Source organism: Brachyistius frenatus, unplaced genomic scaffold (assembly GCF_029030835.1).
Source record: "Brachyistius frenatus isolate BFR_SWC_R1_liver_20210118 unplaced genomic scaffold, ASM2903083v1 Contig_486, whole genome shotgun sequence".
NCBI classification, from domain to species: Eukaryota; Metazoa; Chordata; class Actinopteri; family Embiotocidae; genus Brachyistius; species Brachyistius frenatus.
In genome coordinates this window covers 31396-56784 of record NW_027211085.1, presented here as the reverse complement: position 1 = coordinate 56784, position 25389 = coordinate 31396, and the positions used below count along the sequence as shown (strand labels likewise).

General features: G+C 42.1%; 1 protein-coding gene across 3 annotated transcripts; it reads left to right on the top strand.

Moving 5' to 3' along the window:
* Positions 1 to 1332: 1332 nt before the first annotated feature.
* tmem68 (transmembrane protein 68) lies at positions 1333 to 21429 on the top strand. Of its 3 annotated transcripts, XR_011310266.1 has the most exons (10): positions 1333 to 1416; positions 1741 to 1892; positions 2151 to 2324; positions 4445 to 4544; positions 10359 to 10526; positions 12609 to 12802; positions 15980 to 16040; positions 16759 to 16898; positions 18105 to 20876; positions 21186 to 21429. XR_011310266.1 is itself a non-coding variant. In XM_069687751.1 (9 exons), the coding sequence occupies exons 2-9, from the start codon at positions 1833 to 1835 to the stop codon at positions 18207 to 18209; spliced, it is 1002 nt and encodes a 333-aa protein (XP_069543852.1). In that variant the 5' UTR covers positions 1333 to 1416; positions 1741 to 1832; the 3' UTR covers positions 18210 to 21429. The 3 variants fall into 3 exon arrangements, 2 of the variants coding, with proteins under 2 accessions (XP_069543852.1, XP_069543853.1); XM_069687751.1 differs by having other exon boundaries at positions 18105 to 21429; XM_069687752.1 differs by lacking the exon at positions 2151 to 2324 and having other exon boundaries at positions 18105 to 21429.
* Positions 21430 to 25389: the final 3960 nt, after the last annotated feature.

Genomic DNA, 25389 nt, shown 5'->3' with positions numbered 1-25389 from the left:
TGATTCAACTCCCTTTCCAAAAAAATTGGGATGCTGTGTAAAAGATAAATAATAACAAATCATGTAAAACCACAGTTAATTGAAATTAAAAGAAAGGCATCATATCAGATACTGGAATTGATAAATGTTATTATTTTATGAAAAATGTATGCTCAGTTGGATTTTTATGACGGCAACACATCTCAAAAAAGTTGTGGCAAGGGGCAACAAAAGACTGGAAAAATTGGATAAAGCAAAAAAAATAAAACGACAACTGATGGAACATCTCACAACTAATTAATTGGTAACAGTAGGAAACATGATTGTATATACATAAAAGAGCATCCCGAAGAGGCAAAGTCTCAGCAGTGATGTTGGGGAGAGGTTCACCACTCTGGAAGACTGCACGGGCACAAAACGCAACAATTAACAATAATGTTCCTCAACGTAAAATTACAAAGAATTTCTGGATTTCTATGGAACATTAAATAATTAAAAGATTCTGAGAATTCAGGGAAATGGGACAAGGCTAAAAAAACAAAACACAATTCTGTAATGGAAGTCACTGCATGGGCTCAGAAACACTTCTGAAAACCATTGCTGTAAAATGTAGGAAACGACACATAAACATGATCCGCCACCTTCTTTGGGCCTGATCTCATGTAAGATGGACTGAGGCTGTAAAAGTTCTGATGGTGTAATGAATCAAACTTTCAAATTATTTTTGGAAATCATGGATGCTGCGTCCTCTGAGCTAAAGAGGAGAGGGACCATCCAACTAAAAGGGCTAAAGCTAACGTTTAATGGTTGTTTGGCAGAGGTCCACCAGAATGAGCGCTGATGTAGATCGATCTGCTCTAAACTCACATGTACTGTGTTGCTCTCACCATGTGAATTTCAAACATAACTAAAACTGATTATGGGTCAGTTTTCTTGTTTTTTCGTTTGTTGATTAAAACAAGAAAAAAAAATCAGCCTCTATTCGTTTTTTTTTAGTTTTCTGTTGGAACCATGGAACCAATCTAAGGTGGGAAAATCCCTCATTACCAATAATGAAGACAAAATGAAGAATATTATATTCTATTCCTGCAAATATACCCCCACCACACACACACACACACACACACACACACACACACACACACACACACACACACACACACACACACACACACACACACACACACACACACACACACACACACACACACACACACACACTGAACCTATAAGGTTGATTTCCGCCTTTATTTTGAAGGGTTCCGCCAGTGAGCGGAACTATCAGTCCATGGGTGTTTCCAGGGACACTGAATCTGCCTGACACCGGACCGTGTGACACTTAAAGCGTTCCGGTGTCGTGATCAAACAGGTTCGCTGTGGACGTGTTTCGGTGTTCGGGTGGAAATGGTTCCGCTCACAGACTGATCCCGTGCGGCGGTGAGGACGTTGTCTCTTAGTTCTGTCTTTAGTTGAGACGTTGACATCGAAGTGTTTCTGACTGACAGGTGTCAGATTCTGCAGCTCTCCTCAGCTGAGTGTTGAACCGCAGCTCCGTTTGTTATGATTGTTTCACGTTAGTTCACATTTTGACGTCAACTCAAACACTGACGTCACGTTGAACGCTGTCTGCGGGTTTCGCGTCGTGACTCGGACTGAAGGGCTTTTTTAAAGACAATCCTCGTTTTCCTGAGCCGTGTTACTTCTCACCTGTTCCCAATGAAACCTGCTGTTCACCTGTGGATGACGTGAGTTGTCCCGCAGGTGTTGGCAGCAGCAGACGTCCTCCATGCAGCCGGCTCGCTCCTCCTGAGGCTGTCCGCCCTGATCCTGTCATCGGCCGGCTGGAGAGCAGGATGTCAGACGGTGGCAACCAGTCCTGTCTGATGGGAGCAGAGGACACCGTCTCCTTCCTGGTACGAATCCATTCATCTCTCACAACCTGGACCTGGAACCAATCTGATCAGTTCTTAAACATCAGTAAGGTATTCGATGCGGTCGTGTGTCTGCTGAGATCTTCGGAGAACCGTTTGTCTAATCTCGGTGTAATCTCGGTGTAATCTCGGTGTAATCTCGGTGTATCGTTTCCTGTCAGTCCGTCTAGTCGGCTCGCTGTTGAGATTTTGGACCAAAGAAGTGGATCTCAGTTGTGACCTGTTGGTTCTGGTCGTCAGGTGTGTGTGTTTCATGCCTGGGAGGACTGGGCGGGCCTCGGCCAGATGGAGGACTACCTGAGTGTTCTGCAGTACCTGTTCTGGGTCTTCACACCTCTCGCCATCGTCTTCATCTTGCCCTTCCTCATCGTGATCCTCCTCTACCTCTCCATACTCTTCCTTCACGTCTATAAGGTACGACAACAGTCTCTCTGTCTCTCTGAGGTGAGGGGAGGGGGGTGAGGAGGTGATGGGGTTAGGTGATGAAGAGGTGAGGGGGAGGGGTTATGGAGCTGAGGGGGAGAGGTGAGGGGGGGAAGTTGATGGGGTTAGATGAAGAGGTGAGGGGGAGGCGAGGGGGGAGGTGAGGGGTTATGGAGCTGAGGGGGAGAAGGTGAGGGGGGGGCGAGGGGTGAGGAGGTGAAAAGGTGAGGGGTGAGGGGGGGAGGCGAAGGGGGAGCTCAGGGGGTGAGGAGGTGAGGGGGGAGGGAGGAGGGGTGAGGGGGGGAGGTGAGGAGGTAGCAGGACGGCTGCTGTGTAGCAACAACTGACCTGCATAATAAACTGAGTGAGTGACAGCTCACCTGTCTGAAGTGAAGAGGAGGTTACACCAGTCAGAGGTCCTGACTGGTCCCTGTCTCCTGTCTCCTGTCTCCTGTCTCCTGTCTCCTGTCTCCTGCCTCCTGCTCCTGCCTCCTGCCTCCTGTCTCCTGCCTCCTGCCTCCTGCCTCCTGCTCCTGTCTCCTGCCTCCTGTCTCCTGCCTCCTGCCTCCTGCCTCCTGCTCCTGTCTCCTGTCTCCTGTCTCCTGCCTCCTGCCTCCTGTCTCCTGCCTCCTGCCTTCTGCCTCCTGCCTCCTGTCTCCTGTCTCCTGCCTCCTGCTCCTGCCTCCTGTCTCCTGCCTCCTGCCTCCTGCTCCTGCCTCCTGCTCCTGCCTCCTGTCTCCTGTCTCCTGCCTCCTGCTCCTGCCTCCTGCCTCCTGCCTCCTGTCTCCTGCCCCCTGCCTCCTGCTCCTGTCTCCTGCCTCCTGCTCCTGCCTCCTGTCTCCTGCCTCCTGCCTCCTGTCTCCTGCCTCCTGCTCCTGCCTCCTGCCTCCTGTCTCCTGTCTCCTGTCTCCTGCCTCCTGTCTCCTGCCTCCTGCTCCTGCCTCCTGTCTCCTGTCTCCTGCCTCCTGCCTCCTGATGGTCCCACTGTTGTGCTTAAATGTGCTTGATGTTCATTTTGATCCTGCTGCTGTTTAAAGATTCAAGTATTTCATTAATTCAGAAGAAAGATTAAAAACAGCTGGAAGCAACATAAAACCCAGATTCCATCTATTATCAGTGAATCTTAACAATCAAACCTGTTTCTTCTCTTCATCTTCATCACAGTCAACTTTTATATTTACAGACATTTCAGTTTTGAATAGAAGTGACAGAGTAACGTGACCGAGTCAGCAGACATGAATGGAGTTCTGTGATTGGAGCAGAATGAGCTCCACCCTCATTCAGACTGTTGTTTAGATTGTCTACTTGTCCACAGGATTAGTTCTGAAATGGACCGTCTGAGTCATGTGACTACCGACTGACATGTGACCTCGATGACTCTCGATGTGTTGACGACCCTCCAAGAGGTTAAAAGCCTGCGACGCCCCACCAGCCAGTCACAACTCAAATTATGGGCTTTTATTCAAATTAGAAACGGCTGTTTAATGACTGGATTTCAAATTGACTCACACTTCTCAGTGCTGGAAAAAACATTCCTCATATTATTATAACATGTTACTCGGTAATCTATTACTTTCCAACACTGATAAGGAGGTTTTTTTTATGACATTTCTTGAAGCATTTTGTTGGTTAAACGTTGAGAATCAGAAGTCGGCGTCCCTCACGCCTCCGATACACATTAAATAAGCTCATAGAGACGAATAAGATGGATCAGTGATGACAAGCACACTGTCCAAAAACAATGCGTCTCTGCGTCTCCGGTTAATTGGTGGTTCTACAAATGTCCCTGAGGTGAATGAGAGCGTGAATGGTCTTTGTTTCTCTGGAAGTGTCGGCCCTGTGATGGACTGGTGACCTGGCCAGGTGAACCCTGCCTTCACCCAAAGTGAGCTGGGATAGGCTCCGCCCCCCGTGACCCTGTTCAGGATAAAGCGGGGATGGATGGATGGATGGATGAATGGATGAATGGATGGAATAAAATGTTCACCTCTAATTTTAATTCAGTACAACATGTGAATTTGGATCCATGTGAAGTCATAACTGGACATGATAAGTATTAGCACTGACCTATGAGCCTCTCTGAAATCTCCCATGATGCTTTGTTCTCCCAGAGGAAGAATCAGCTGAGGGAAGCTTACTGCAACAACCTGTGGGACGGAGCCAGGAAGACTCTGGCGACTCTGTGGGACGGACACGGAGCCATATGGCACGGTAGGACGCCTCCGTCCACATGCATGTTAATTGGGTGGACAACATATATGATATGATGAGGGTCCAACGCACCATCACCCACTATGACCTCAACAATAAACATCAAGTTGAGTCAACAGCTTTTTCACAATTTCAAAAATACCTTGAGAAGTCAGACGTTTGGGCACCGCTACTCAAGTGTTTGTTATTGTTTCTTACTATTTTCTGTTGTGTAGAAAAATACTGAAGACATCAGAACTTTAAAATGAAACTGGGATTTATGTGGCAAGCACAAAAACACAGTTTATTAAAAATAAGGTTTAGATCTTCGATTCTTCACACTCTTAATTCTCCAGCAGTTTTAAGAAGTTGTCCTCTGGAAAACTTTCCAACAGTCTTGAAGGAGTTCCCACAAACACTGATCACTTATTGGCTGCGTTTCATTCACTCTGCGGTCCAACTCATCCTCAGTCTTTTGTATATCAGGAATTTGAAACTCAAGTCTCTATTTTAAACGAAGCCGGTGTAGAGAAGCCGAAATGGGGGAAGCATGCTTTCTCTTATTAACTCCCCTCATCACTTTTGCAGCAGTGTTCTGGATCACGAGGCTTCTCAGAACCACCGGGACATCCTGACAACAAACACTTGCAGTAGTCTCGCCTCCAAGTTATAAATGATGAGTTAATTTCTCCGTATTGTGCTGAGACGGGATGTTCCTGATCTGTGGAACATTGTGCAGATGAAAAATACAGTCCTGGAGATTTGCTTCATGCGTGTGTTGAAAGATTCATCCTGATCTTGGACAACTCCACGGTTCCTCACAGTGGTGCTGCAGGCAAAGACGGCTGACGACGTGATTGGATGAACAGTTTTCGACTAGAATAACTTCAGATTTGTCTGAATTTAGAAGAATACGGTGCAATTACTGCTATCCAGGCCTTCATGTCTTTTGTACAATGTTGAAGTTTGACAACGTTGCCAGAGTACAAAATGCACAGATCATACTCTTGATGGAAGTAGTTGTGGGACGTCAGGACTGCTGTTGAGTCTTCCCGAGGTGTCGTGGGCCAAACTCCACCAAACACCGGTGAAGGGGGGGCTCAATTTATATCCCCAGGGACGGATCTACTGAGGTGGCACCCGCCCCCCTATTTCAATTAAATTAAATTAAATTAAATTTTCTTTATATAGCGCCAAATCACAACAAAGGTTATTTCATGGCACTTAACACATTAAAGTCTTTACAGCAAGACTTTACAACATTATACAGAGAAACCAACAATTCATCAATTCAACAATTCCCACATAAGCTTGGAGGGAAAAACTCCTCTTTAAGGGAGAAAAACCTCCAACAGAGGGAAGAAAAACTCCCTTTAACAGGAAGAAACCTCCAACAGAACCAGGATCAGAGGTGGATGGAGCATCTGTTAACAGAACCAGGATCAGAGGTGGAGAACATCTGTTAACAGAACCAGGATCAGAGGTGGGAGGAGCATCTGTTAACAGAACCAGGATCAGAGGTGGGCGGAGCATCTGTTAACAGAACCAGGATCAGAGGTGGAGAACATCTGTTAACAGAACCAGGATCAGAGGTGGGAGGAGCTTCTGTTAACAGAACCAGGATCAGAGGTGGAGAACATCTGTTAACAGAACCAGAATCAGAGGTGGGCGGCCATCTGCCTCGACCGGTTGGGGTGAGAGGAGAGCAGAGAGAGAAAAGGACAACATAGAGATAGAAGAGAAGAACTGTTGGTGGAGACAACAATCACAGAGCAGAGACATGCAGCTCCATGACGGGACATCTGGAAAAGAAAGAACAGAAACTACACGAGTGAAGGAACTGAATGGAGACAACAGATAATAAGAAGAAACTATGGGAGAGAAGAAGATGGTGAGGTATGAGTCAGTTAAAGAGTAGGAGGAAAGAAAAGAAGCTCAGCATGTAACGAGGTCCTCCAGCAGCCTCGGCCTATAACAGCATAACTAAGGGTTGGTTCAGGTCTACCTGAGCCAGCCCTAACTATAGGCTTTATCAAGAAGGAACGTTTTGAGTCTAATCTTAAAGCTAGAGAGGGTTTCTGCCCCTCCAACACAAACTGGGAGCTGGTTCCACAGGGGAGGAGCCTGAAAACTGAAGCTCCGCCTCCCATTCTACTTCTGGAAACTCTAGGAACCACAAGTAGACCAGCGTACTGAGAGAGAAGTGCTCTGCTAGGATTATATGGTTCTATAAGATCTCTAAGATATGATGGAGCCTGGTCATGTAGAGCTTTGTAAGTCTTCAAGAGAATTTTAAATTCTAGTCCTGATTTAACAGGAAGCCAGTGAAGAGAAGCTAAAACTGGAGAAATATGATCTCTCTTGTTAAATCCCGTCAGTACTCTTGCTGCAGCATTTTGGATCAGCTGCAAGTTTTTAATGAGTAATTTGGACATCCTAACAGCAAGGAATTATAATAATCTAGTCTAGAAGTAACAAACGCATGAATGAGTTTTTCTGCGTCACGCTGAGGAAGGATTTTCCTGATTTTATTAATATTACGTAGATGGAAGAAGGCAGTTCTGGAGATTTGCTTTACAGGACAAATCCTCATCAAAGATGACTCCAAGGTTCCTCACAGTTTTGCTGGAGGCCAAGACAACATCATCTAGAGTAACTAAGTGATTACAGAAAGAGTTTCTGAGGTGTTTAGGACCAAGTACAAGAACTTCCGTTTTGTCTGAATTTCGAAGCAGGAAGTTTTTGGTCATCCAGGCCTTTATGTCTTTTAGACAGGCTTCAAGTTTTACTAACTGATTAGTTTCATCTGGTTTTATAGAAAGATATAGCTGAGTGTCATCTGCATAACAATGGAAGTTGATGCAGTGCTTCCTGATGACATCTCCTAATGGAAGCATGTACAAAGTAAAAAGTATTGGGCCCAACACTGAGCCTTGTGGAACTCCATAACTAACTCTTGTTTGTCTGGAAGACTCATTGTTGACATGGACAAACTGGAATCTATCTGATAAGTAGGATTTGAACCAGTCTAATGCAGTTCCTTTAATACTCGTAATGTCTTCTAATCTCTGTAATAAGATCGTATGATCAATCGTATCAAAAGCAGCACTGAGGTCCAGAAGAACAAGTACAGAGATGAGTCCATTATCTGAGGCTAATAAAAGGTCGTTAGTAACTTTCACCAGAGCTGTTTCTGTGCTATGATAAACTCTAAAGACTGAACATCTTCAAACAGATCATTCCTTTGTAAATGATCACAAAGTTGATTTGAAACAACTTTTTCAAGGATTTCAGAAATACACGTCAGGTTGTAAATTGGTCTGTAGTTTCCTAAAACAGCTGATCAAGAGTAGGCTTTTTAAGTGAAGGTTTAATTACAGCCACTTTAAAAGCCTGCGGTACATAGCTGGTTACAATAGATAGGTTGATCTGATCTAATATGGAAGTATTAATTAAAGGGAAGACTTCCTTAAAAAGTTTAGTTGGGATGAGATCTAACAGACAGCTAGAGGATCCAGATGAAGAAATGATTCTAGTTAACTCAGAGAGCTCAACAGGAGAGAAATGTTCCAAGTTTACATCTGGTCCTACAGTTGCTTTCAGGGCTGCTGTTGCTTAGCAACACATCAGTGATGGTGTCAGGAAGGGTCGGCCCGATTCTCTCCCTGATAGTAAGAATTTTATTAGTAAAGAAGTTAATGAAGTCATTACTGCTGAGAGCTGAAGGAATAGAGGACTCAACAGAACTGGGACTCTTTGTCAGCCTGCTACAGTGATGAAAAGAAACCTGGGGTTGTTATTGTTGTCCTCTATTAATGATGAATAATATAAAGTTCTGGCCTTACGAAGAGCTTTCTTATATAATATTAGACTCCTTCCAGGCAGGTGAAATTCTTCTAAATTAGTGGAACTCCATTTCCTTTCCATCTTTCTAGTCGCTGCCTAGCAGAGCGTAGTTCTGAGTTGTACCACGGAGACAACTTCCTCTGGTTCATGACTCTCTTCTTCAGAGGGGTGACATCATCTAGAGTTGTAGCAGAGATACTGCAGTGTTTTCTACCAGATGATCCACTTGTGTGGGACTAAGATCAACGTAGATGTCTTCCACTGCTTTAACACACGGCATCAAAGAGGATAAACATGTAACTGCTTCCTTAAACTTGGCCACAGCATCATCTGACAGACATCTACTGTAGTGGGATTTATTCCCACATGCTGTGTCGTCCATTATTGTAACTTCAGATGTTAATAAGAAGTGGTCTCACAAAACAGGGTTTTGAGGAAATACTATTACATTTTCAGTTTCCAATTTTCATTGGCTCTGAGTGATGTCAATCAATGTGTGCTTGGAAAGAACAGCCAGCTTTTGAACAAGTGCAGTGAGATAAGTCTTCTGAGGCTATATTTTCATTTAAGCTACATAACCATACCCATTATCAATGTCCCCTTGATCTAATTGACAGAAATCACTCTGCTCTGGTTCTGCAAAGATACACAAAGCCAAGATAATTGACTCCCCCACAGATCACTGGCGTCCTTGTTTTACTGTGAGGGGAGTGAAGGATCTTGTCGTTGACTCAACACGTTGTTTCTTTGATTACAAGAGGCGCTGAGTCAGCTGAAACCTGACACAGGTGACGAGAGAAGTTTAGTATCTGACAGTTTGTAGTTCAGCACTAATCATGCTACAATACCGTACTACAGACATCATCTGATAAAACCTCTGCGCTGTCTTTAAACAGCAGTGATTAGTTTCACTTGAGTAAAAACCTGCTATGTAGAATTCATTCCTTCCAGCTACGATCAACTTTCCACCAAAGTCTGAATGTTTTTCTTTTCATCTTGTGCGAAGGCATTAAATGTATTTATGTTAAAAGGAAGTAGCCTGTCTCGATATGTTTTTAATTTCACTGCAAGATTACCCTCCAAACACCGAGCCTGTGTGGACTGTGTTGAAGAACGTAACGTTAAAGACAGACCAAGACCAGATGAGAGAGCTGATGTCAATCAGAGACACATTTTCACATTCATTTGATTTTAATTGAATTTCAACCTTCATTTTTTGTCACTTTTGGGTGACCCCCCCTGTTTGAACTGTTGTTCCCCCCGCACATCCCCACCTGAGCATAATCTGGATCTGCCACTGTATAACCCCAGTGACACACTGCACGCTCTCACCGTGATGCTCAGGCTTTGTACTTGGCAGCGTCTTACTTTGTTGCATGAGCAGAGCATGTGTAGTCTTATTTGAGCATCCTGTGGATTATTGAAGTGAAGCCCAATCAGCAACCATCAGTGATGTCATCAATCATCAGTGACATCATCAACCATCAGTGATGTCATCGTTGGTTTGTGAACGTTATGAATCCTCCAGTTCAGATTCTGTCCGTCACCATCTTTGCTAGTTCGGAGCGGTTCAGAGCAGGAAGTGACCATATTTGGACGAGCTGGGGGAGGAGCCAGCGGTGGATCTGACCGATCTGATCGGAAACCTGACGATACTACGTCCCGCCCACCGATAGCTGTAACCTGACTGCACCACAGGCCTGTCAATCAAACAGACACGCCCCCAAAAACAGGTCTTCTTGAATCTTCTTTCCTAATGAATGAGGGATTATTTTCAGATGGACCTCCAGAAAACTAAGAAGAAGGAGTGACTTTAGCTAACAACACCGAGATAACTGATGGACACATTTTATTCACTTTGGATTTGATGAGAGAAGTTGAATGGGAGTCTATGGAGCCGGAGGCTTTTTGGAGCCGACCTCTAGTGGCACTCGCTGGTATTGCAGCTGAAGACACTTGTACTAATGCATCATGTGCTTTGTGTCACAGGCTATGAGATCCATGGGATGGACAAGATCCCTGACAAAGGACCAGCTCTGATTGTCTACTATCACGGAGCCATTCCCATCGACTACTACTACTTCCTGGCCAACATCATCCTTCAGAAAGGACGGACTTGCCACTCTGTCGCTGACCACTTCCTCTTCAAGGTCCCAGGTACTCACTCTGTTTGACACATGCACACTTACATAAATGCTCACACTTACATTCTCCATGAATATTGCTCATCATATATGCAGTGTTTTTCTTTTCATTTTTTAAATTTTTGAATAGTTTATTTTACACGAAATCCATTATCTTTAATGTACAAGTCTACTCTTCAGACTTAAATGTAAAATATTCTTTATTTGAAGTGTTTCATGTTCTTAGTCATGAAAGTAAAGGAACACAACATCACTTTCAACAAATTTTGGTGAATCACATGAACTCTGTGTAAAACCGTCAAATGCTAAATAATACATAAACAGTTTGTCCAAATCAGTCGGTGCTGATGTTAATGTTATTTCAGTTTTTTCACTTTTCAGGGTTTAGAAGTGCAAACCCTCCCTTGACTTTCTTGTCTGTAAATACAAATAGCTATGATGAATATGTACAACTTCAACAACGAATGCTTATTTCAAAGTTTTTTAGGGCTTTCACAATGAAACGTGCCTCATGAAGAAAAATAACCATTTGTTGGCATTTGTAAACAAATGACCGCTTAAATATACAAAGAAATCACTGACATACCAATAATACAAACAATATACTATGTTGGTGCTAATTCTCCACTAATTCTCCATTACATTACAGCAGAGGAAGGAAGTACACTTAGATAAACTCATTAAAAACAGTGAGGGGGAAGACGATGTGTGATATTGATGAGAAAAAAAGTTTAAATCTGAAGTCTGTGACCAAAACTATATACATTTTAAGCAATGATATGTTTGCAATCCACATCATTTTATTCTCAGTTCATATGTTTTCACTTAGAAACTTGACTTTGCTCTCAAAACTGTATTTTATATTTGTATAAAAAACGACACAAAACTGCCTTTACAAATAACACCCTACTGCATATTGATTTATTTTGTACATAAGTAAACACTGCTCGATGAGCATTCTCTTTAAGTTATTCCTTAAGAGTGTAGTACAATAAATTCACAGGTCACTACTGTTGCATTCTTTCATATTGCAGTAAAAACGCTATCTGTATCTCACACAGTTGTCTGTCCACGTTACTTAAAGACGGCTGTGTACATCAATGTATTCACATGCATTCCATAATTGTCACTTCCAGTGTACTTATAGCAGACTTGTATTTAAAATAAGTAAGTTGTGCTTAAAGGTACTGCAGTTGTTGTACGGTTGTTGTTTTTTTAAAGTAATTTTAATGCATACTTTATAATGACTATATTAAGCACCACTATAAAGATGTGGCATATTAATGTACTCACAACAGCAACCACCTTGTAGATGGTGTGTCAGGCTGGTGAATCAAGGACGTCTCCATAAAGTAGAGTCTCTCCTCAACCTGATGCTTTCTGATGGTGCCTCTATTGGTTTTGTGCTGATCTGCATTGCGTGGAGGCCTCGTATTAATTTCTGCACAATACTTTAAAACAACTATATCAGTACATCGAGTTTGTGACCTTGTCTTTGGAACGGACTCTCAGAACTTCCTGAACAACAAGTTTGTCTTGTTAATAATTTTATGTGACCTTTTCAAACCAGTGAAATTCATTTAGGTTTCGGTATTTGTGTCGGTAATCATTCCTCACTTTTTTTCAGTGCCATCTTTAACTTACATCTTTTCCCATCCTTTTTTTCTATCCCACTGTAATGAAGGGTTGATAGCTATAGGACTGTAACTTTAGCTGTTTGGGGATGTGTGACCACAGTGGTGCATCAGTCAGAGGAGGCAGATGTGATTCCAATCTTCTTTATTGAATATTATGATGGGTGTGGTTGTGTAATAATGTGTGTGTTTAAATGTGTGTGAATAAGTGTTTGTGGTTTAGTCTCTGAAGGCACATGTATGATTGACAGTGAAACTCTGGTGACTCTGTCCTGCCTGCCGACTCTCTCTCACCCACCTACTGCTGCAGCAACAACTTAACCACAACCAGCACGTGTTACAGGCACGCCCACAACAAGGGCTCTGATTGGCTGATTCTTTTAGTCCGTATAATGACTAGTAAAGTCCTACAAAACACCCACCGTATCTTTAATGCGTCTTCTCCTGTCCCGTTCCTCCAGGTTTCAAACTGCTGCTGGAGGTGTTCAGTGTGATCCACGGTCCCCAGGAGGAGTGTGTGCGGGCTCTGAGGAACGGTGACCTGCTGGGGATTTCTCCAGGAGGAGTGCGGGAAGCTCTGTTCAGCGATGAGACCTACCCTCTCCTCTGGGGTAAACGCAAAGGCTTCGCCCAGGTCGCCATCGACTCCCAAGTGGTGAGTTTCAGCTTCTCTTAAAGGAGCAGTGTGCAGGATACAGTGGCAGATAACATCTGAACATGCCCCCTATTACCCTCCCCTTCCAAACATGTAGGGGAATCTATAGTGGTCACGAAACTCACATAAAACACATAAGGCCCTCCCTTCAGTCCGTGTTGGGTTTTTCCCTTCATGGTGGCCTCCGTGGAGGAGGACCGGCTCCCTATGGAGATATAAAGGGCTCATTCTAAAGTAATGAAAACATACTTAACTGAAACATAATTATACTTCTTGTATTTAATTTCTGCCAATAGATCCTCGTAAATTATACACACTGAATGTTTAATATTATTCAAACATGCATTACAGTGTTTCTCTTGATACCTGCAGATACAATGTAGTTGAAGTTTATATATGTTTAAAATGTTTTGATGCATCAACAGGCTGCTGTGGTATTATTCCACATATGCAGTTTATCCCATCCTGTATATGTGAAACTTATTACTAAACTCAACATTATTGGCTGAGACTTTACAACCCCGTCACTAAAGAAGTTGGGACACTGTGAATTTTTTTTAATAAATACAAAATGTGATGATTTGTAAATCCTGTAAACCCATATTTAATTGAAAATGGAACAAAGGCAACATGTTAAATGTTGAAACTGAGAAATGTTATTGTTTTATGAAAATATGTGCTCATTTTGAATTGGATGGCAGCAACACATCTCCAAAAAGTTGGGACAGGTTCAGCAAAAGACTGGAAAAGTTGTGTAACACTAAAAACACCTGGTGGAACATCTGACAACTAATCAGGTTACCATGGCAACAGATCAGTAACATGATTGGGTATAAAAAGATGATTTCAGAGAGACAGAGTCTGTGAAGATGGGGAGAGGTTCACCACTCTGAAATACTGTGTTGGAAAATAGTTCCAACAATCTAAGAATAATGTTCCTCAACGTAAAACTACAAAGAATTAGTGGATTTCATCGTCTACGGTTCATAATATCATTAAAAGATTCAGAGAATCTGGAGAAATCTCTGAACACAAGGGACAAGGCTGGAAACCAATATTGGATGGTGGTGATCTTCGGGCCCTCAGGCAGCACTGCATTAGTTAAATATTCTAAATTACAGCAGAGCTGGTGAGTTTGTTTGTTGTATCTGTGGCACTAGTGGGCAGTGTTCAGGGTTCACAGGGTACAGACAGGTCTGCAAGTCTGTCCTCATTCTTCATTTACAAGCCAACATATTTGCTTTTAACCTGCGACACTATAAATAGCCTTATCATCTGAAAGATGACTGTTATGTAATGGCTTAAATATTTAATCTCATTACACGCGTTGAAGGCAGCACCAGACAGGAAGAACTCAGAAACACCAGCTTTCTGTCTTATTTAACAATTTTAACGTTAAACTTGTTTCCATTATGTCAAAAGCCACATGACATTGTAACCTGCCTCTCAGTCACTGTTGACAACCAGCACTTTATCCAAGTATCTAAGATTTCCTTTAAGGCAAAAATACACATCTGTAGTCACGTTTAAAGTCAAACTGACTGTTTGTGGTAGAGATTTACTGTTCTCACCAAATCAAAACGATTTTCTCCCGCACTTTGGATAGTCCTGGCTGAAACTATCGGCCCAAAGCTTCTGTTTACCAGCTCTGCTTTTAACACGTGAATGCAGTGCAGCACCGAGACATGCAGGGAGAAGCTCTGACCATCATGAGCAAGTATTCTAAGTTTTGTCACTTGATCAACAGGAGCACCTGAGTTACACACCTCTTAGTAGCATGAGTGTGATTTCTCTGTGGATATGGGCCGAGGCTGCCCTTTAAGTTCTGTGTCAAACTCAGGAAAATCAGCAACAGAGACCCTTGAAATGTTTTAAAAAGTCTATGACAAGAAGCAATGAGCCTGAAGAGATGGTCTGAAAGACATTCACGTGTCTGAAGGCACAACGTCAATGTCTGAGACCGAAGAAGGAAACACCGGGTGGGTTTTCTTTGCTGTTGGCGGGGTTGTGCAACCGTGAATCCGTCCCCCAGAGTCAGACTGTCAACACAGAGTTCTCCTGGGATCTTCTGATGCGTCTGAAGGGAAACATTCACCGTGAACCACCTGAACTGTGATGCGATGGTTCTCCAACATGACAACACACCTGCTCGCAGCTCATTTTCACTGCTCCCCGCCACCCCTCCTCACCGGTGGTAACTCCCTGCAATTATTATTCACAATAATTGTCATGTCTCTAAGCAAATTACTCAAGAGGAAAGATGCTTTGTACCAGGTTTAGCTAGCCTGATATATTATCCAGATATATAATTACAATTATATCGTGTGCAATAAACAGAAGTGGTTATTCACGTGTACGAATTTTATATGCTATATGTCGTAATCTGTCTTATATTTACTTTTAATACAACTGCTATACTTGTTAAGTTATGAGGACATATAACTATTTAATTGTTTTATAATAAATCATTTAATAGCATTTTAAAATCCTTACATTTTACAACAATAATTTAGTGTGTTACAAACCATTACATCATTGTTTTGTATGTATATTTTTGTAATTATTTGTCATTGTGAAATTGAATTTCTGTGGTTTCTGGTTGTTGTATTTTTCTCACTTTGCCTGGTTTATTTTTTTGTCTGATATTTTATTTTTCTATTGTTATGCAACACCATGAAGATTCCTTGTATGTGAAAGCCTACTTTGTAATAATTGGTAGTTATCTGACATACAGGATAGTTTCTCAGTGTTAAAAGGGATTGTTAACCAGCATTGTATAGATAACCTTTATCTGTTTTTTATGTATAATATTAATCAACAGTTCAGATCTGCTGCTGCTCAGCTCATTTTCAGGTTGGAGCTACAGTTTAAGGACATTTGGCTCCACTAATGTTAGTGTTTATTAATTTACAAGCTACCACTGAAATGATCACAGATCTGACCTAAATCTTAGACTGGTGCATATTTGTAATTTCAGATACCGTCAAATGATAAAAGCTAAGACTGAGATTTGATCAGGGATTTTAGAGGATTTGTATTTGATAAGTGAATTTGATACTGGATTCAGATTTACTGTAATTCTACTGAAACCCAAATCTACTATTGTTGTTTTCAATGTTTCTGTGGTAGAAAGCCTTCATCTCTAACCTCTTCATCTTCCTCTCTTCTTTCTTCCAGCCAGTAATTCCAATGTTTACTCAAAATGTGCGGGAAGGCTTCAGATCACTGGGAACTCTCAGTAAGTTCACATCACAAAGAAAACATCACCAAGCTGACGGCTTCACTGATACTCACACAGAACGGGTTATTTCAGACACATTGCTTATTAATGTATTAGTAGGGTGACATATGGAAATGTGGTTGTGGTAAATAATCTCTTAGTTTGGAGTATTTGGGGCAGCAGGACGTTGAGTCAAGATAAACTGAAGTTTGTGGTCATGGTAATGAAGGAACATGTCAACCAATAGTTGCTGTAGAACAACGGTGCTCTTTGGCCCAGAGGAATAAGATGTACATGCATAATCCTTGTGTGAATACATTCAGTGTTGGTTTGACTCTTACTTTACTGCATTTATTTACTGACAAGAAGTGAATTAAAAACCATCACCTGCCTCAGGGTTTTCCCTTCCATTAGAAAACGTACATGCAGCACCCGCTGTAAGCTTGGCTTTACCAGTGTTTGGTGGTTATTACCTTTATGGCAGACAGAGCATTTTTAAATGAATATAGAGATGATGATAGTGAAGATGTGAAGTTTTTAGTCAAATACCTGCAGACAAACGTTACCACAGCAGCTGAGCCCTCCACCAACCCAGAGAACACCCTGTATCCTCAGAACAGAGTGGCAGTGAGAGGACTGGGCTCAATCTGCACAGCTGTCATTGTCTGCAGTTGAATCTGAACCTTTTCTTTATATTTCTCCACCTGACACAATCTCTCCGTCTCCTTTGGTCCAGGATTTTTCCGCTGGCTGTATGAGAGGTTTCGTCTTCCCGTGGCGCCGGTTTATGGAGGATTTCCTGTGAAGTTTCGAACCTTCCTCGGTGATCCCATCCCATATAACCCCAACGTTAGTGCTGCAGAGCTGGCAGAGAAAGTGAGTGGAAAAAAAGCTGTTCTTCTGCTGGCAGCTACATTTCCATTTCTTTGTTTGCTTATTTCTTTCTTTGTTTCTTAGTTAGTTGGTTAGTTAGTTTCTTTCTTTCTTTTTTTTTTTTTTTAATTTTTTTAAAAATCAAATTGTTCTGCATTTCCCATTTGGTTGGACACTAAACTGGTGACACAAATTTTGGTTGCCCATCTGAGACTGGTGGAAGCAGTCAGTCTCCAGCTGTTGTGGCCCAGTGCAGCTCAAATTTGGACGTGTTGTGAGTGTGAGCTGCAGCACAGTTTAAAAGAAAGGTTATCGGAGTGAGCGTTGGTATCCGATCCAACCACTTCTACTCTGATCTTCAAGCTGCTCTTCCACTAAATTGCTGATCACCAAATGTTTTAGTTTGTTTGCGATTCTGAGTAAACCCTCATAGCTGTTGTGTATATGTTAGAACCAGTGTGTGTAACGGTCTAATAGTTAGAACCGGTGTAACGGTCTAATAGTTAGAACCGGTGTAACGGTCTAAATGTTAGAACCGGTGTAACGGTCTAAATGTTAGAACCGGTGTGACGGTCTAAATGTTAGAACCGGTGTGACGGTCTAATTGTTAGAACCGGTGTGACGGTCTAATAGTTAGAACCGGTGTAACGGTCTATTATGTAACGGTCTAAATGAAACCCGGTGTAACGGTCTGAATGTTAGAACCAGTGTGTGTAACGAATTGTTAGAACCGGTGTAACGGTCTATTAGTTAGAACCGGTGTAACGGTCTATTAGTTAGAACCGGTGTAACGGTCTAAATGTTAGAACCGGTGTAACGGTCTGAATGTTAGAACCAGTGTGTGTAACGGTCTAATAGTTAGAACTGGTGTAACAGTCTGCCTGTTCAAGGCTACTGAAGCATGGCGGTGCAACATGTTGGGTTCAATTGAAGGCATCACACCCATTCCTACTTTCAGGTGATTATCTATAAATGAAAACATAATTATGATTGTTATTTGCCATTTCTGCCAATAGAGCCTCCACCCTGAAACATTAACTGAAGCTCTTGACTTCTATCTGTGTAATTAAGCACGTCTTCCTCATGAAGTGCTCAACAGTTGTGATTCTTTTTGAGGGTTTTCCTTGATGTTTGCACTGATGCAATCTATTGCATAAAACACAAGTCATTCATATGTGAAACTGCCTACTATCTTTTCTTCCTCTGCAGGTGCAGCAGGCAGTCCAGTCTCTGATAGACGAGCACCAGCAGATCCCAGGGAACATCCTCAGAGCCTTGTTGGAGCGATTCTACACCAAACACAAAGACCATTAACAACAGCAGGTTAAAAACACACACCAACACTTTGTGACCAAAACGACATGACTGCTGTGTGCACAGGTTTGATGGCCTAACTTGTTGGACTATTTACACATTTTCTATTGCACATCTCTAAAATTTATTTTTGTGTACTTGGACTCCATTTTTCATCCTCTTATTCCCACTTAAAACTAGATTTCCTGAAAATGATGGTGGACTTAATATTTATACCTCAAAACTAAAGGAATGGAAAAATAATTATTTCCTCTTTACTCACATGCACAATTTCCTCTTGACATCAAATGTAATTGATTATTGTAGCTGTTTCTAAGCAATATTTGGGATACAGGAATTTTGTTTCATAATAAACTATTACAAGCACATTTACGTCAGCAGGAAATTCAAAGGGCCCAGTTTTCATAGTCACAATAGTGCAGTTTGGTACTTATGTCCATGTCTGCCTTGAGTTGCTATTTTCATGGCTCAATGTGAACATGGCTGTGGTGACAAGGGGTTTGCCGGTAAAGATGTGATGGTGCAGTGACATTTTTTAGGTGAAATTACGTTTTGTTTGCTGACGGAGGGCTGTTATCCTGGGTTCAGTGGAAAAAGTGCCCATAATCAGACCTGGCCTAAATCCCACAGTCAGGTTTGGTGGATGTCCAACGTATTTAATCCCATTTACATTAATAATAATTATTATTATTATTACTATTTTTGGTATGAAACCTTCTGATTCAGTTAATCATATTAAAATTTAGCTGACTCTTGTCTATTAAATTAGATGTAACTCAGGCAGTTGGCGGTTGTCAAGACGCAGTAACCATTCTCAGCCGTATAATATAGAAGTTAACTTTGGTTAACTACAAATAAATTGCAATTAGATTGCAGATAAAGCCTTTTTCTCTACTCGTCTGGTTTAGTAAACTGATCAGACCAGAGTGACACTGATTTACACAGTCACGATCAGAGGAATTTATACGCAGCAGCTTCGGTCATTGAAGCAATGAATAGATTGTTCACACTCAAAGCTCCCGATGCAATTCATTTATTAGCAGCACATCAGTGGCATGTTGAGCTCTTTATCAGTGTTAATGAATGAATCGCATCGGGAGCTCTGAGCATGTGTAATTTACTTCTGCTCACTCCTCATCATCTGATTTCATTAGATTGGATGAGTGTTCTTTTTTCACTTTGACATTTAATTAATGATGAAATAACAATTCAAGTTTAGAGTTAAATTATCCACATAGCACATGCCCTGATATGCTGATCTCAACGCTCACATACTGTTCAAGCTGTTGGGCTGTTTTGCTCTGTGATGCTGGTTTAATTGTGCTTGATTGAAGTCTGTTGTGACACACCATCTAATTATCTACTCCTCCTATTTTCCCACTGCGTGAGGCTGAAGAACCCCATTTGGTTGTATAAATATAAGGAAAAGGAGAACCGGATTATGAGAACAAGGAGAAATGTATTTCCTTGGATACTAACGCCTGCTGCATCGTTTCCTAAACAATCGGGTATTTACCAAGCGAACACTGTTCATTTCCTCAGTAACGAGCAGTTAAATAGTCTCAAACGTTCTCCTGTGTTTCTCAGGTCAGGTCACAGTAAGGCGATCACTAGATATTTTCAATATAATTGAGTTTAAAACTTAACCAGACAATATTGGTAGATAATTCATGATTCTTTACATTTTAAATCTGTGATATGATACATGGAAAGTGTTTAAATGTTTTTTATAGTCTGTGAACTGTCTGCTGGTTGGAGGGATTGTTACTGAAATGTTCAGGTGTACCTTAAATCAAAAGGCAAATCCAGACTCAACAACCCGAGGGACTCTGAACTCGTTTGAGGTTGTACATGTCAGAACATCTTACGGTGCTTACTCCCAACTGACACATTTTAGTATTTAGTTTTTTTGTGAGCCAGCAAGTTGTTTTAAAACCATTAGTTGATTACACAAAAATAATCAACAAGTGCATTAACTGAAGATTTTTGAAATTGATTATTTTGCCTACAACGTGCATTTTACTCTACTTTTGATATTTAGCAAATTAAACAAGTGAAAAAAAACTGATTTGATTAATGAAAAACAGAAGTAGTGATGAGGAGTAGTCCTTCACATAGCAGTGGGCTTTGTTGTGCTATACCTTTGGAAATGCCAAAGTTAGCTGATAAGAGGTTGTTTGTGAGAGCTGATGCAGTATGTGCCTTTTATCAGTCAATCAAACTTCACAGGTGGCTGACAAACAACCCCCCCAAAAAAGGCAAGTATTCACACCCACAAATATGCAGAAAAACTTGATGTAACATTTTATACATTTTTTTTGTTTTTAAATGAAGGAAAACAATTAAATAGATAAAAGACATGACTGACAATTTCAGCCGTTAATCAGAAGCCAGATGAAAGAGGAAGGTGTGTAGTATGAAGATATCTGCTGCATGCTCACCCTCTTTGGCTGTTTCTGAGATTAGAGCTTTGAAACACATCTGATGTTTGTTCATTAACAGCAGTCCAAGCAGGCAGGAATAAAGTAACTAAAGTTCAGTCCCTCTGGCGACACCTGTGGTGATAAGCAGTAATTACAGCCATGTTTTTAGACTTCTCAGAGATCCAAACGGTTTCGGCTGTTTGACTTCAGTGCGTTTTGCAGCTGAAGCCCGTTTGCCTCTCTGGTGGAACAACCACAGCTGGTTGATGGAAAAACACGTCTCTAACTGTGATTTTTCCTGAGAATATTGCTACAGACAGCCGGCTCGTTCAGGTTATGACACTACAAACGTCAGGGCTGTTATCAGGGCACCACAAGCTCGATCACCATTGTGTTATCTCGTTTGGTGCTTGATAGTGACTTAGTAGAAATTTATTTAAATGAAATCTTAAAGATTATTACTGAAAAAAAACCCTGTTGAATCGCAGTATTTATGTGTTGATTATTCTCACAGAAATCTTCATCATGCATATTATCAGTTTTTTCTGGGGAGGTCATAACACCGAAGATAAACTACAAATAAGAGAAAGCCAATAGAATGATCTGCAAAAGAGTCTCGAGCTGAATTCAGGAAATTAGATGAGTTTAAATGTGGAAAAACTTGATATTAACATCCGTCTGGTGTGTTTCTGTGAGTGTTTGTGTGCGTGCGTGTTTGTTTGTGAGAGTTTGTCTGTGTGTGCACGTTTGTGTTTGCTTGTGTGTGCGTGTTTGTGTGCGTGTTTGTTTGTTTGTACGTACGTACGTACGTGTTTGTTTGTGTGTGCGTGTTTGTTTGTTTGTGTGTGCGTGTGTGTGCGTGCGTGTTTGTGTGTGTGTGCTTGTGTGCGTGTTTGTTTGTGCGTGCGTGTGTTTGTTTGTTTGTGCGTGTTTGTTTGTGTGTGCGTGTTTGTTTGTTTGTGCGTGCGTGTTTGTGTGTGTGTGCTTGTGTGCGTGTTTGTTTGTGCGTGTGTGTTTGTGTATGCGTGTGTGTTTGTGTGTGTGTGTGTGTGTGTGTGTGTGCGTGTGCAGCCTTGGAGGAAAAGACTTAAAAAACCTTGAACCTTTGACAGATACTTCAGTGACTGCTCATAAAACTGCAGGTGTCCCCTCACAAAACTCCTCCATCCACTCACAGTAGTATTCATCATATCAGTGAAAATACTATTACTACATACGCTGCATGTGTACTGTATATTAATAATGATGTAATACGATCAGTTTGGCTTCATTCCTTTATCAGCAGTGTTTTTATCATTTGTCATGTACAGTTTAATTTTTGCGGTGGTTTAAAGGTGTGTAACAGTCTTAGTGTGTGTTTATATTTGCATGAATGAGTGTATATATTGTGATTCAGAAATGTTTTTGTACACGCCGTCATCAAAGTGTCACTGCCAACTCCAACTTTTTCATTTTTAACGAAGCCTTTGTGAGACCGAGTGATGTCTAACTGGAGACTTTACGTTCGGGGATTGGTTGCCTTTTTCCATATTTATGTTGTTAGTTTTTAGATGCTCTAAGGTGTATTTTTAAATTATGATATAATATCAATGTTGCACTTTTAAATATTGAGACCCACTTCAACCTGTTAATAAATTTATTTTATTAAGATGTTTCATGTCCATTACTTTCTGCTGTTTTTCTTTTTAACCGGCCTTATTGCAGCTGGATGTGCTGCTAATGCGTCCAGTCAATTTAAAGTTTGGCTTGATGAAGATGAGTGAATGAGCTGGATGGTCCCTCTCGTCTTAGACCGCAGGACAAGACGGATGAGGACGGTGGTTCTGGATCATGTTTATGTATGGTTTCTTCTTTGCATGCATAGCTCATTGACTACATAAAAGTGTTCGTAGCTTCAGGTCTGTAAAATGGTTCTGATCCAGAAGTGTCTTCAGCTGCAATACCAGCGAGTGCCACTAGAGGTCGGCTCCAAAAAGCCTCCGGCTCCATAGACTCCCATTCAACTTCTCTCATCAAATCCAAAGTGAATAAAATGTGTCCATCAGTTATCTCGGTGTTGTTAGCTAAAGTCACTCCTTCTTCTTAGTTTTCTGGAGGTCCATCTGAAAATAATCCCTCATTCATTAGAAAAGAAGATTCAAGAAGACCTGGTTTTGGGGGCGTGTCTGTTTGATTGACAGGCCTGTGGTGCAGTCAGGTTACAGCTATCGGTGGGCGGGACATAGTATTGTCAGGTTTCCAATCAGATCGGTCAGATCCACCGCTGGCTCCTCCCCCAGCTCGCCCAAATATGGTCACTTCCTGCTCCAAACCGCTCCGAACTAGCAAAGATGGTGACGGACAGAATCTGAACTGGAGGATTCATAATGTTCACAAATCAACGATGACATCACTGATGGTTGATGATGTCACTGATGATTGATGACATCACTGATGGATGATGATGTCACTGATGATTGATGACATCACTGATGGTTGCTGATTGGGCTTCACTTCAATAATCCACAGGATGCTCAAATAAGACTACACATGCTCTGCTCATGCAACAAAGTAAGACGCTGCCAAGTACAAAGCCTGAGCATCACGGTGAGAGCGTGCAGTGTGTCACTGGGGTTATACAGTGGCAGATCCAGATTATGCTCAGGTGGGGATGTGCGGGGGGAACAACAGTTCAAACAGGGGGGGTCACCCAAAAGTGACAAAAAATGAAGGTTGAAATTCAATTAAAATCAAATGAATGTGAAAATGTGTCTCTGATTGACATCAGCTCTCTCATCTGGTCTTGGTCTGTCTTTAACGTTACGTTCTTCAACACAGTCCACACAGGCTCGGTGTTTGGAGGGTAATCTTGCAGTGAAATTAAAAACATATCGAGACAGGCTACTTCCTTTTAACATAAATACATTTAATGCCTTCGCACAAGATGAAAAGAAAAACATTCAGACTTTGGTGGAAAGTTGATCGTAGCTGGAAGGAATGAATTCTACATAGCAGGTTTTTACTCAAGTGAAACTAATCACTGCTGTTTAAAGACAGCGCAGAGGTTTTATCAGATGATGTCTGTAGTACGGTATTGTAGCATGATTAGTGCTGAACTACAAACAATACAAATGTACAGATTGATGGATTTGATGTGATGTATTTTGTATTTCATGATTTAGATAATGTGAACTATATTGTGCAACTATTAATCATCCTGGGAAACCTAGAGAATTTGAAAAAAAAAAAAAAAAGCGTTTTAGAATTTTAAAAGAATTACATATTATTTAATTTCTTAATTATGACCCTGGCATGTATAATTTTTTTTATTTTACTGTAACTTGTTTGTTGTTAAACCTCATGTTTGTTAATAAAGTTTGTTTAAAACACCCACCTGTCAGCTCAACTGCAGCCATGAAGCTGCTGACGGAGTGCGAGGAAAGAGCTGAAGTGTGTGTTGAATTTTTGTTAAAATTACTGTGTGGTAAAATGACTTTGAATGTCAAATGTATTGTTTGAAATTGAGGCAAAATTAGATAATTTAGAAGTATTTTAAAGTTGTTAACGTTTTGTGTAAATCTAATATGATGGAAGGAAAAAAAAGGAAAACTGATTATATAATGACTGTTCTGCACACTTGTGTTTGTTATGTCCAAACCGTGACTAGCACAGAAGTCCAGTAACAAAACACCGCTCGGGTTCAGATCGGGCAGGCCGTTCCTCCCAATCACCCCCGCCAGGTTTCCCTGAGCGTTGAAGTCCCCCAGGAGAACTATGGAGTCAGCAGGCGGCGCCCTTTCAGGACTCCCCCCACCACCTCCAAGAAGGCCGGATAGTCTGAGCTGCCGTTCGGTGCATAAGCACAAACAACAGTCAGAGTCTTCCTCCCTGCAACCCGGAGGTGCATGGAGGCGACCCTCTTGTTCTCTGGGGAGAACTCCAACACATCGGCGCTCAGCCGGGGGCTCGTGAGTATCCCCAGTCCCGCCCGGCGCCTCTCACCTTGGGCAACTCCAGAAAAGGATAAAGTCCAGCCCCTCTCCAGGAGCTTGGTTCCAGAGCTGGTGCTGTGCGTGGAGGTGAGCCCAACTATATCTAGCTGGTACCGCTCCAGCTCCTGCACCAGAGCTCCTGCACCAGAGCTCCTGCACCAGAGCTCCTGCACCAGAGCTCCTGCACCAGAGCTCCTGCACCAGAGCTCCTGCACCAGAGCTCCTGCACCAGAGCTCCTGCACCAGAGCTCCTGCACCAGAGCTCCTGCACCAGAGCTCCTGCACCAGAGCTCCTGCACTTTCCCCGCTAGCGAGGTGACGTTCCACGTCCCTGGAGCTAGTCTGCTGCCTGCGACCGGTTGGCCCGGGCCCCCGGCCCGGCCTGTCGCCCGGTATGCAATGCACCCGACCCGATGCTTGTCCCATGGGCGAAGGCTTGGCCACCAGACGCTCGCCAGCGAGCTCCCCTCCTGGGTCTGGCTCCGGGAGGGTTCCCCGGTTTCCCTGATCCGGGTGAGGTGGCTTCAGACCGGGCTGCTGTTCATCGGTGTCTTTGTGAATGTTTGTAAATATATTTCTTTGTTAACTTCTCCTAAGTCATTGGTTGTGTGCGCTTTGTGGGCTGGAGGTCTTCTTGCTCTTACGTAGAGTTGCTACCACCGATCTCGTTACCGAACCTCGTGAACTGTTTGAAGAACCTTAGATGTTGATATTAAACAGATAGTCGGGCCACAACAACAAGGGTTACACACGTTAGAGTTTTAACAGCATTTGTGGACGCAGCAA

Coding starts and splice junctions, on each gene's coding strand:
- tmem68 (XM_069687751.1), top strand. CDS start 1,833: ATGTCAGACGGTGGCAACCAGTCCTGTCTGATGGGAGCAGAGGACACC. Junction 4,545..10,358: donor ACACGGAGCCATATGGCACG/GTAGGACGCCTC, acceptor TTTGTGTCACAG/GCTATGAGATCCATGGGATG. Junction 16,041..16,758: donor CAGATCACTGGGAACTCTCA/GTAAGTTCACAT, acceptor CCTTTGGTCCAG/GATTTTTCCGCTGGCTGTAT.